This window comes from Heliangelus exortis, chromosome 3 (assembly GCF_036169615.1).
Source record: "Heliangelus exortis chromosome 3, bHelExo1.hap1, whole genome shotgun sequence".
NCBI lineage: Eukaryota > Metazoa > Chordata > Aves > Apodiformes > Trochilidae > Heliangelus > Heliangelus exortis.
In genome coordinates, this window is record NC_092424.1 from 100,001,941 (window position 1) to 100,014,934 (window position 12,994).

General features: G+C 36.8%; 1 protein-coding gene across 1 annotated transcript in view; it reads right to left on the reverse strand.

Moving 5' to 3' along the window:
• Positions 1–218: 218 nt before the first annotated feature.
• The window catches only part of NOL10 (nucleolar protein 10), a 47,755-nt gene continuing 34,979 nt past the window's right edge, over positions 219–12,994 (reverse strand). Inside the window, exons 18-21 of the mRNA XM_071741905.1 lie at positions 11,154–11,327; positions 10,534–10,781; positions 4,362–4,464; positions 219–2,627 (exon numbers count right to left, since the gene is read on the reverse strand). Coding sequence (XP_071598006.1) covers positions 2,508–2,627; positions 4,362–4,464; positions 10,534–10,781; positions 11,154–11,327 — 645 coding nt within the window. The 3' untranslated portion in view covers positions 219–2,507. The remainder of the gene's footprint in view (positions 2,628–4,361; positions 4,465–10,533; positions 10,782–11,153; positions 11,328–12,994) is intronic.

Below are 12,994 nucleotides of genomic sequence, written 5' to 3' on the forward strand. Positions count from 1 at the left end.
GTAGGGACTATCCTCCAAAAAATAAGCTACTTAAAAGCACATCCAACCCATCTTCCAGCTTCCACGTTTACTTTCTATAATATTCAAATTGTGGTCACAGTCCTATCTTTCCAAGCATCTCACTGCTTTATGCCTGATGCATTCAAACACTGTTTGAAGTGTATCCCAAATATCTTCTTTGTGAAATAAATGGTGTCTAAGGACAGTTTGCAGATGCCTTCTCTCTAACAGTACAAATTATTTTTCTTTAATCATACAAGCTCCAACTTAAATATATGATCAATATTATCATAAGGTCCTCTGTAAGTGCATGAAAAGCAAAACACTGAACTACACCAATGTCAGAAGAATCTCAAAACAGACAACACACACTTTTTTTAAGGTGAAAGTTAATGGTTTCAAACTCAGTTCATTGCTACCCTGAATCACGTCTCTTTCCTTTTTTTTTTTTCTTACTGGTCCTGATAGCCAACAAAATCACTGCTGAAACAAGGATGCTTTAAATCATAAATGTAAGTCTAGCTCTTTAATCAAGTGTAAGGAGCAAACTCCTTCAAATCCCTGCTCTTACAGCACCAGTTCTGTCTACCTGATCCCCAGTTCTCCCTTTATCAACCAGAACAGTGGCAAATTTTCACCATTAATCTTTCTACATTCCACATAGCCATGTGTATGAAGTGAACACACCTGAATTGCATGCAGATCATTTTCAAGAGATAACAAAATGCTCCAGGGGAAAGACGTTGCATTAGTACAAACTTTAACTTGTCATTTCACTTGGATTTCAAAGGCTTGAATGTTATCAAAAGATGACATTCCAAAAAACAGGGACATACTCTGGAACAACCACAACTGCATTAAATTTTCTCAGTGGCTAAAGAGAAGTAATAATGGTACTTCTTGATGTACAGCAGCAGTGAGACTGACACTGGAATAATGGATAGTTCTGTGTTAAACAGAATGAGAAGCTTATGGACACTGCAGAAAATTGACAGCTTGGGGTAAAAAGCAGCTATTGAGAGACTCATCCTTCAATTGAATGCAAGGCCAAACAGGTGGTGATTACAACTTGGAAACATAAAGACAAAAATACCAGGTGTAAAAGGCATTTGTAGGTTAAAGGAAACAGTATAACTAAAATCAGAAGCAAGGGATTAGAGCAGGAAAAATTAAATCAAGGAGAAGAAAATAAATTTAGGGACGTGGCTGATTATTCTACCACCTAACAACAACAACAAAAGCATCAGGCTATGAGAAACCAAGGGTTTTAATTAAATAACTGAAAAAATTCTACAGTAACATTGTCCAGGAGAGCTAACCAGATTAATAACCTCTCTGGTTTATAAAACAAAATGCTTGAGAACCTCCAATTCTCTTAAAAAGATTTACAGTGATGGAGACATTCATTGATTCTTGTTGGAACCAAAGTTCAGTTTCTTTGATATAGCAAAAAGACAATTTACAGAGCCTTCTAAAAAGCAATAAATAAAGCCCCTTTAGGATCAAAGGTAAAAACTGATTTAAGCAGTGAAATGCTTTTGTAAATTATAAAAAATAAAAAGATAAAAAAATCAAGAATCTGCATGAAAAAAGATCGAGAAGAGATGCTGTATCCTGATCAGCAACAAGCACTCTTCTGGGAATCAAAAAATAAGACATAGAAAAGAATTAATCATTTCCTTGAAGTAGGTTCTAGTTTCTTAAGTTATTTAACCAAGCTAACTTTTTTGAAGAACAGGAGGCTGCCGACAGGGCCTTAACGTGCTTGTGATTTAAACATATACCATGGCTGGCTTAACAAAGTGTATTAAACCTGGTCTTAAGGATTCTAAGTGAATGCAATACTCATAAAATTTAACTTAGTAAGACTGTCCTACTGAGAGTCCCCTCTGTACATCAGTGTGGCAAGAGAAGCTTCCTTATTGAATGACTTAGAGGAACCTAAAGTCAGGCATTCTCAGTTGCTCTCACAACAACCAATTTTACCTGCTCCTGGCTACCAAGGCAACCCAAGACTATAACAAAGTCAGTTTTTGAAAAACACAATTGCATGTCATCCTTCAAGAACCACAAAAGAAAACTTGTTGTGCCCTTGTAAAGATATGGTTTAGACAAAATAACTTACCCTTGATCTTCCATCTAGGCAGTCACAAATAAAGATTTCATAAAGCAAAAACACAGGGTTAAATAAAAGACAAGCAGCCTCATTGTATACGTAAATTCTTATATAAAAAATATCCAGGGTTACACAACAGACAGTTGCTGGTGATTCCTGCATAACTACAGTTCATGCTGCAGTTTATAATTCAACATACTTGTACTTTCCTTTTACTTTTATAAGCTTTTCAATAATTAACACAGGGCTTAGCAAGTACTGGGTTTTGTGTTCAATCAAAAATTTGTGAATCAAAATACAAATAGATTGATACAGTGTCCCAATTATAAAAAGTCTTTTTCAATTTAAAAATGAGGTAAAAGAAGTTTCTTTAAAAATAACACAAAATACATCAATGGAACAATCGTCCTCTTCCACGTTTACTCTTGAGATGACTTGCAGAACGCCTGAGGTTTCTCCTCTCTTGACGATGTTGTTTCTCAGCTTCCTGCTGTTGCTTTTGCTGCTCTGACTGGAATATTAAACAAAAATAGCCTCAGGTTCTTGTAAACTTACATATCACCTTAAAGTTCAAGTACCTATATATCAAGATAGAATTTCATTAGGTAAATCTGGAAATCTTGCAGAAAATGGTCCCATGCTATCTTGTCTTACACTGTACTTGTTGCTTTTGGTTATTCCTAGGCATTATTGTTCCAAGTAATTCAGAGCAAACATTTAAGGCAAAGATATTGAAAAACAGTGAATAAAATCATGTATTTCAGATGAAAACCAATGTCTAACAATAGACTGTAACATTACACTCCAGAATTTATGTTTAGATGTTCTTAAAAAGGTAGAACACAATTTGAGGATAAATAGTATCTATGTTGGTTCAATTATATTATCACATTTAATATTTCCACAAATGGATTTTTAAAAGACAGAACAATTGGTTAGATTTGCTGAAACACAACAGGTTTTCCAAAAGGTATTCTTATGAGTTCTTGTAAGTGTTTTACATGCTGTATGCAACTCTAGAAAGACAATCCACATGAAAATCTCTACTCCTGTGGCTCATGTTCTATTAATTTTCACCTCTTCACCAAAACCACACTGAACCTAAATACTACACAGATGAAAAGGCTCCTACAGCTATGTCGTCTTTGGAAGACTAAAGCTTATCTTCAAAATAAGCATTAACTGGAGGCAGGAGACTTGAACTAGCCAAATTCAGCCAACTGTCCATGCTGTAAAATACTTTATCTAGAATACTTTCAACAGCAGCATAGGATAATTGCATTAGGAATGTGGCAGAATTACTGCATACGCAGCTGCGTCCCCACTGCACCTAATTCTATAACCAACAGCATCCAATGATCAGGCAAAACAAGTAAGGCAGAAATAGTGCAAGAAATCCAGTTACTTTAGATTTTTTATTCATTCTTGTGACAGCAGTTTTACCAGTAAGAGTAATATTTGACCACTGGTAAGGAGAATGTATTATAGCAAAGAGGCTTACCCGAAGAACACAATTTTAAACTGAAATTCTTTTATGAAATAATATGGTTCTTCAACTTTTATAATGTGTACTTTGTTTAGTTCTAAAGCAGTTTTCTACCCCAAAATCCCCAAGCGTTCTAAAGCAGTAGCAGATGCACACATGCATTTAACTCTGCCCATCCAATAAAGTAGAACCTACAAAATTCCTTAGGATGGGAAACTAAAATCCTTTGGGAAAGGTAGACCACTCAACCACACACTTCAAATGAAATTTGGCAAGGGCACCAGGACCAGAGCTCATTCTTGTGATCCACTGTACACCAGTTCAATGACAAAAGGTAGTCTGGAGCTCAGTTTTTATCATGCTGAGATCCAGCAACATTTTCAACCAAGAGAAAGCCCCTGTCACCTACAGCATCCTGACTGCATTTGGACCTGCAGACCAAGACCTGATCAGTCCTGGTGCACAAGTCAGGTAAGGTCACAAGCTTCTGATGGGGTGTCTGCAAATAAACTATTAAAAGATGGAAGCCAGCATTTTCCACTGGAACACAAGATTTTATGAGTGCTGCATGAGTTATAAGGGTATAAACACACAGGAGTACTACCGGAGGCTTTCATTCTCTTGGCAAGAAGCAGAACAGTTGGCAGCTTATAAAGAAATGAAGAGGGACATTTGTTTGACGGTTTTAAAGTTCCTGTTCTTTCATGCAAAACTAAAGTTACTTGTGTATTATCTTAAAAAATTATATATATAGCTCACCTTCTTTAATTTGAATGTTGCCTGTTTGCTGCCTACTGTGGTATCAGACACATTGAGTGTGCCAAGTTTTTCTTCAAGCTTTAAACGATCTCCAAGAGTTTTCCTGTGGAGAGTAATTAACATTAGTCCCTATTTTTGCCATATTTTTATTATAATAAAGGCTGATAATGCAGTCAGAACTAAACTCAGTTTCTCTGAAACCCTGAAATGCCAAAACTCTAAAAAAACCCCAAACATTCAGTACAAAGAAAAGACAAGTTCAAATAATTCCATCCAGATACTGCTTTCAGTAGAAACACTGATAAAATTTATGTAAAGTTCATTGTTCTTTTCTGCTAAAAAAGCAATAGGACTCCTGTTAAAAAAGAAACACAACCTTCTATTGCTATAATTTTCTATTGAAATATCAGAAAAATCAGGTATATCCAGCTGCAGTACATGCAGTACATGCACAAATTTTTGAAAAGCCAGACACGTGGTTTTCTTGAAATCCCGCAATTTCTGGATTGGAAACACTTTTGAAGGAAGGAAATAATGTTAACTATATATCAGAATGAATTCACCACTGAATGAATCACTTCACTGTCAAAGATGAACTGTTCAGATACTGCACCTGCAACAGTCTAACACACACAGTTTTCTAAACAAAAGAACAATACAAACAAGTGAATGTGATAAATAAGACAAATCCTGACCCCAGAGAGGAGCTTCACATGAGCAAACACCTTCAAGCACATGGTATTCATCAGTTTCTGTAAGCCAGCTGGTAGACAGCCTCCCCCTCTGGCACTGAACTCCCACTAATTTCTATGGAGAAGGAGTTGGCTTTTGTGGTCAGAACTTGTACTGCCTCCAGCTCTTCTCCACTGGAAGCTGATGGCCCTACAAAGGCAAGACAGCAGGATATGCCCCAGTGGCTCCAACTTAGAAGCTGGTACCTAATATCTTCCTTACTGAACTCATTTAAGTTTGGTATAAACTGGGACAGCTGAGGAGTGTAAATCACAGAACTGTCACTCTCAGAAAAGGCCTTCAAGATAATTATGTCCAATTATCAACATCCCCCCTCTAATAAAATAAATATCTGTATCACCATGCTCACTAAAGCATGTCCTGAAGTGCCTCATCTACACAATGTTTAAATACCTCCAGGAATGGTTATTTCACCACTTCCCTGGGAAGACCATTCCCACACCTAACTACTTTCTTAGTAAAGAATTTCCTCCTCATATCTAGTCTAAACCTCCTCTGGTGCAACTTCAGGCCATTTCCTCTAGTCCTATTACTTGGGAGAAGAGGCCAGTACCCACCTCCTAACAACCTCCTTTCAGGTGGTTGTAGGGAGCAATAAGGTCTCCTCTTAGCCTCCTCTTCTCCAAACTAAACATCCCAAATTCCTTCAGCCTCTCCCTATAGGACTTGTTCTCCAGGGGCACCATCACTTCCCTCCTCCTGCTGGCCACTCTATTCCTGACAGAAGCCTGGATGCTGTTGGCCTTCTTGGCCACCTGGGCACACTCCTGCCTCTTATTCAGCTGGGTATGAACTGGCACCCCTGGATCTTTTTCAGCCTGGCAGCTTTCCAACCACTCCTCCCCAGGCCTGTAGTGTTGCATGGGGTTGTTGTGACCAAAGTGCAGGACCTGACACTTGGCCTTGTTGAACCTCATATTATTGGCCTTGGCCCAGTGGTCCAGACTATCAAGGTCCCTTTGCAGAGCCTTCCTACCCTTGAGCAAATCAGCACTTCCACTCAACTTGGTGTCATCTGCAAACTTATTCAATCCCCTCATCCCCAAAACTTAGGCCTGGGAACACCACAGGTCACGGGCTGCTCGCTGGATTTCATTCCATTGACTACAACTCTCTGGGCCTGGCCATGCAAATACACCTTATTCCCACTGAGCCTGCAGAACAGGGGTGAGGCAAGCAGGGATGGTGCTGCCTTCAGCCATCCTCCCTAAAGGTACCTGGGACTCCTAACATGACTCATCCTTTTTCTATCATGTTGGTCCTACCAACAGGCAGTGCCAGCCGAGAATATGACATGGCTTGTATGATCAGACAAATCACTCTGCAACACACTTAAAAAACATTCTCATGGCTGTAAATTAAATTAGCTTCAGCAATTTGAGATGCTGCTAGTTGTGCCTTTTTAGATTTCTCTGAAGAGGGTTAAAAGACTTTTTTTTTTGTTTTGGTTTTGGTTTTTTTTTATAAGTTTTCAAGTGGAAAATATGCCATCATAAAAATATGGACAATTAGCAGTCACCAAAGTCAATGGAATTTCCTATGGTTGAAGGGCTCATGAACTGTGACCCATACGTGAAGCCTCTGAAGTCCACTGAATTTTGGTTAATGAGCCATTTTATGTAACAAAGACTTTCTGAGATTAACAATGAAAAATTACTGTCAAGAATTACTTTATTTCTCATGACTAGGTACTTTGTACTTTTTTCTGTAGTATATTTTTCATTGAGTACATGTAAAAACTTGTTCCATCTGTGTGAATTGGGAAGACAAGCTAAGCCTTAGAGCTAACTATGGCAGAAGATCAGTCACTGACATTGTGGTGGGATTTCTACATTCAAGTAAAGTCCCATTTATTTCCCCTTTGAAAGTGAACCGGAGAAATATGGCTGCTACCCAACAATTATTTAGCATGACTGCCTAGCTACTGCTTCAGTCAGGAGAAAAATTAAAATGAGGAGATACTAGTAAAATGCTGTGGGGTTGCAATTTTACTGAATAAATCCTGGTATGGCTACATTTATCTAAAAACGTGCAGACCTCAAATGATAGTGGATTGCACACACTGACACACAACCAATTACAACAGCTGGGTTGTTTGCCTTTGTGTTTTGGTTTTTTCTAATACACCAAAAACATCCTCAACAAATTGATTCAAGGGATACATGAACAGTGTTATTAAAACAACTTCCCATACTCTACAGTAAAACCCAAACAAATGAAAGAATTGCCCAGGCACTTCTTTTTTTCCTATTGAGGAAAAAGAACAGTTTTTGAGGGCTTTTCCTGCTGTTCTACTTTAGCAATACCTAGGAATGTCAACTATGCTTTCACTGGCTTTTGTTGACTTCCTTGGTCACCTCTGAAGACATATACATTGACTGTCTTACTTTAGTTTTAAATTTTGACATGGCCTAACTTCAGTAATAAAACTTTTAAAGGGACACGAAGAAAATCAAAATGTTCTTAGCACACTGATAAAACCCCTTTCCTTTTATGGGCTCCTTTTAAGTTACTATGTAAGGAACTCGTGTAGTAAGTAAACAAAGCAGAGTTTTGCAGGTTTTCATATGTAATCACAGGAGTGCAAAAGGGGAAAATTAAATGTAGACAGATTTAAGACAAATGCATTTTTCACAACCATGAGTACATTTTGCAGCTTTCCTGAGCAAAGAAATGTGTAGACTGTTGGTCTATGAAGAAATTTATAGTACACACCACTGCTCTAGAAGTTGGGCTTGGAGCCGTGCTGAGTCAGTAACATGTCAAAAGAAACACCCAGTTTTATATAAGTCATAAACTGTTTCCTCAGGTAGAACATTATATGATTAGAGAAAAAAGAACACCTAGCCATTAAATGCATACTGAAGGTATTAAGGTGCTTAATTATATTGGTCACAGACCATCATTCTGTAACTTGGATAAATCAAATCTAAGCCATGCCAGCCTCACCGGATTCTACATGCCACTACAGTCCTTCCAGTTTTCAGTACATAGCCTGAATTAATTATTTTTATGCTGACTACTTATCAATGAAGAAGGACAGCAGAAAACATGTTTAAGTGTTTTCTACATGACATTCTGATATACAAAAATGCTTATTAACCAAACCACTCACCTCACAGCACAGGAAAGTCATCATGATTACAGAATCATATCAGCTATACATTATAAGAAATGGATACCGGCTGTCAATTTTTAAATTTCTTCTAAGAATTTGAGGAATATCAAAATCCATACTAAGAACAATGCTTGGATAAGCAGAAATGGGATGAGTGAATATGACATGAAGAGACAATTTGATGACAGCAGCTTGGGAAGACAAAAGGATGTAATGCTGTCACATTCATTTTTTTTGTCATTCTATTCTATGCTAAATTTTTTAAACTTTTTTTTTAAACTTTACATCCCATCTGTGTATCTACAACACAGAGGTTATCTTGCCTAAACCCCCCTAATTATGCACCACTCCTTGCAAAATATTCTGCAGAGAATTAGTAGCTTATCTTAAAACAGATCCTCTTTTCCCTAAAAGCAATCTTTTAAAAGCCTTTCCATGGTTTATTTCATCACTGATATTCCTCCATCCACTGGATTGGCATGTGGTACTTTCGTTTTTGCCAAGCTGAAGCAATAATTCTTCTCCCTCAATGCACCAGATGAAGAATTTAATTTGTCTGTGTCAACGCTGTGCTCATTTTTCTAAATGTTCCTCTTCCTGGCACCTTGTTCACATTTAAGATTTCCATGTTTCAGACAACATGAAATCTTAGTATTTCAAATTGAATGTTTTGATTATATGCATAGTATATCTATATATATTATTATTATAACACTTCAAACTGAGCATTTCCGTTAAAGCTCAGCAGATGAATGTGGGTAAAAGAACAGTACATGAGTAGGTTGCAGCCATACTGCCTTGTAGGATGTATTTCAATGGCAATAAGAGTACAGTACAGTGTCTCAGGCTCCTTTCAAGTCACCTGTTAACATGACTAAAAATCTAAGTATAATGTTAAAAATATCCTTGAACCTACAATGCTCTGTCAGTGTCCAGAGTGGATTTTCTCCTGATAAAGAAGAAAAACTGACAAAAGTAAAAAGTTGCTACATCTTCTAACAGAAAGAAAAATAATTGCAAGAAAGTCGATGAAATCTAAGAAAATCGGAGTCCAAAATATTGAGTATATTCAATTTAAAGAAATTAGAAAAATCCCTGTGTGAAAACACTTGGAGACAAAAAACAACTAGGAAAACATGAGAACCAGTTCTGCAGAACTGCTATAAATGCTAGCTTATAAAAAATGTCACTTCTATTTACAGAGGTCTTACAGGTGAAACATGGAAATCATAGACTACTAGACTACTGTAGAAACACTGTCTCAGTAACACTAAAAGATTATAATTTTATATAATAGTTGAAATTAAAGTATTTTTTATATAATACTTCCCTCTTTTAAGGTACAGGCTAAAACTGTATCAAATCTTTCTTTACATATCTCCAGAAAATTTCCAGCATGAAACAGCCAGGTTGTAGAGTCAGTCATTAAAGACACAAAGAAACAGCCCCATTACATGTATTACTCACTTCCTTCTCTTTGACTGTATCATTTCAGTCTAAGCCATAATGGCTATTAAGAGATCCATTTAACTCATCAACTCATGTTGTTTCCAACATTAGTCAAAATTCTGCTTTGCATTTAGTGTGCTGCTTTGAAGCTATTGCCTTTTATTATTTTAATATTAGCGTCTGTGCTCCAAATAATAAAAGGTTATTAAATCTCATCTTCTGAAGGGCTCAACTCACCTCCAAAAAAAAAAAAAATTAAAAAATATCAGTGATTTGCAGGCTTTAAGCACCCCTATGCAAAGTCCTTGATTTGCTCTTTATGTACTACCCAAATACTATAATTGATCATTAATTTAAGGAAATCTGTAAAGGATGCCATAAAAAATAACCAGACAAAATAATTTTCTTTCACCACCTTTATCCTATTCCCAAAATTGTGGCTAGTCATGGAGTATTCTACACCCCTTTTAGAGAGTCAAATGAGTAACATCCAGACTAGGAACCTCATACTGACACTGGTGGAAAATATAACCAATCTCACAGACATCAGTGATGCTATTTGTGAGAGCTGCAATTCAGCAAGACCAAGTAATGGATCCCCAAATCTGCCTCAGAATATCAACCTCTCACTCATCTCATTTGTGTTGTCTTTCTGCCATACTTCCAACATTATATTTGTTTAACTGCAAAACGAGCTTTCAACAACTCTGTTGCTTTAAGTTACATCCCTGAATTGCCAGATGTGGCTTTACCAGTAAGTGCTCCCAAGCCAAAATGCCACTGGCCTGCACTGTAGAGAAATACTTGAGAACTGTTCACCCCCAGCTATTAAAAAAGGAACATATGTCTTACTTCATTAATTTTTGTTTTTTGGCGGAGTCTTTGAAGCTTCTGAATTCCTCTCCTTCTTTAATCTCATAAAACTGAGGTTTCAGTAATGTTTGCTGATCCTCCTTGGACCTTTCCCGCCGCTTTAATTTTTCCTCTTGGCGTAGAAGTTTGCGCTGTTTCCTGACCTCTTCAACCCAGCCTTTTTCATCATCTGAACTCTCAGAACTTTCTGCATCACTTGCTTTTCCTTCTGGTTCTTCCTCCTCTTCCTGCAGACAAAAATAGTATAAAATCATCATCAACTAATTTTCTTCACAAACCATTCCTGCATTTAGAGTACGTGACAGCTTCTACATAGATGCAGTTGAAAAGAACTAAACCGGAGCAGAAATAACAAATGAAGAAGACATATTAAACAACTGCTTCCACCTATGTTTTCTACTTTTCAAACCTATATTCATGTAGACACAACATTGTTCACATCTAAAAACAAGGATAACATAAATTACACTTACTTACTATAGCTGAGAAGGCAATCTTGCATTGCCTCCCGTCTTTCTCCTAAGGTGAAATGCTTAAATTAAAGAAGGAAAAAACCTAAACCCATGGATTTTTCCTAATCCAAATGGAAAATACTTTACCTGTTCTTGTGCTTCCAGTTCCTCTAGGATCTTTAGTTTCCTCTTTCTTTTCTCACTTATTTTAGAAACAAGTGGGTTAAGTAGCCTAAATTCTTCACTCTGTTCATCCACCTGGAAATCTGGATTCTCAAACATGACCTTAAAACGATCATCTTTGAGAAGACTAGGCAGATTCTGGAAAAGAAGCAAAGCATGAATGGTGAGTTATAAAATTCTAAACCAGCTGCTGGTAAAGTAAGTAACATCGTTTTAATTAAACAAAACTCAAAACCAGCATGGGAAATGCCAGTTGCTTAATCCTGCCAGGTCATATAAAAATCAAGATTTACGCTTATTATATTTTATTATTTTCACAGGATCAAATAAATATAAACCTAAGCTACATGTAAGCAAGACAGGCTTTTTTTTACACTCACTATAGACACCTTAAATACATAATTACCAGCATTTTTGAATTAATATTTCTCATACATTCAGCCAGCTAGCCTGAAAACGTGTTGATATCTATTGACTAATCAGCAGTACCTCCAAGGCAAATACCCCGTCTGATGGGGATGATTCTACAACATGTACAACAAATTATCAGGGTAAACATGCCTTTATGCAATGCTACTACTGTTTTACTGTAAATATATAAGAGTAAGTGTTTCTATACAACTTCTAACACTTTTTATTCACTGCCCTCACAAACAGAACGGAAAAGGCAGCTTCATACATGTCAAAGTACAGTGCAAATTATGATACTCTTCAATGAGGAACACTTGGAGTTAAATTTCAGTTTATATGAATGCCTGTTGTGATAACTTTAAAATCACTGAATACACAGCTTTTTATAATAAAAAGTTGATCTTTCAACATTGCCAAGCTTGCACCAGCACATTCAGCCCCCCCACCAGCATTAAATTTTCATTGCTACCTGACAAGTGCAAACAAACAAACAAAAAAAAATACAGAAAACAAGTATAAATTTCAAACATAGAAACTGTTGCAAATGTGTGACTTGCAGTCATACAGCCAAAAATTAAATCCCAAAGCCTAAAATAAATTGTTCTTCACAAAAATAATGCCATTTCAGGAAACTAACCAGAACCTGCCATTTTTATGTATACTCTTTTTAGTCCTCTTAACGTCTCTGTGGACACCTAGACAAATCAGCCCCCATTTATTGAACTCATATTGTCAATGTAACACTGGCTTAGTCAGTCTACATTTAACCACCACCTAGTTTTTTATGCTTTCTACTAACTGTAACACACAGGATTTCTTTAGATGCTGCATGAACACCTGACTATAATGAAAGCTACATTCCTGTGAGAACAATCATGTGAGTACTGCCTATAGAAAGTTGTTGTGTCCCTCCAGCCCTGATAATAAATGTTAATTTTCAACATCAGGAAGAATTCCTGTTTCATAAGGGCAAATCATTTGGGCTATAAAATGTAGTTAACTGTGTACAAAAAGAAAAGCCATTGTATCTTCAGTTTCACAGACACCACCTATCTTGTCCTGGTCACCACCAAAACACCAACAAATGTAAACAACAGGTCTTTTTCAAGGAAATTTGGCTTTGGCCCTCCATTAAGGCAGCTTCTGGAGTCCTATGAAGCCCGTATCATCTTCACAGTCAGTACTTCATAACTTTAAGTTACTACGTGCCCTTTTGCATGCTGCAGCTACAATGAAGTCCTCCTTAAAGCCACCCACTAAAATAAGTTATTTATGAGAAAACCAAAAACAATGGAATTTTGAGTCTATCTGGCCACATAACAACAAAAAACCAAAACAAACCAAACCCCAACTACAAAAAAATCAATAATGTAAACATTATTATTTCTTTGCTC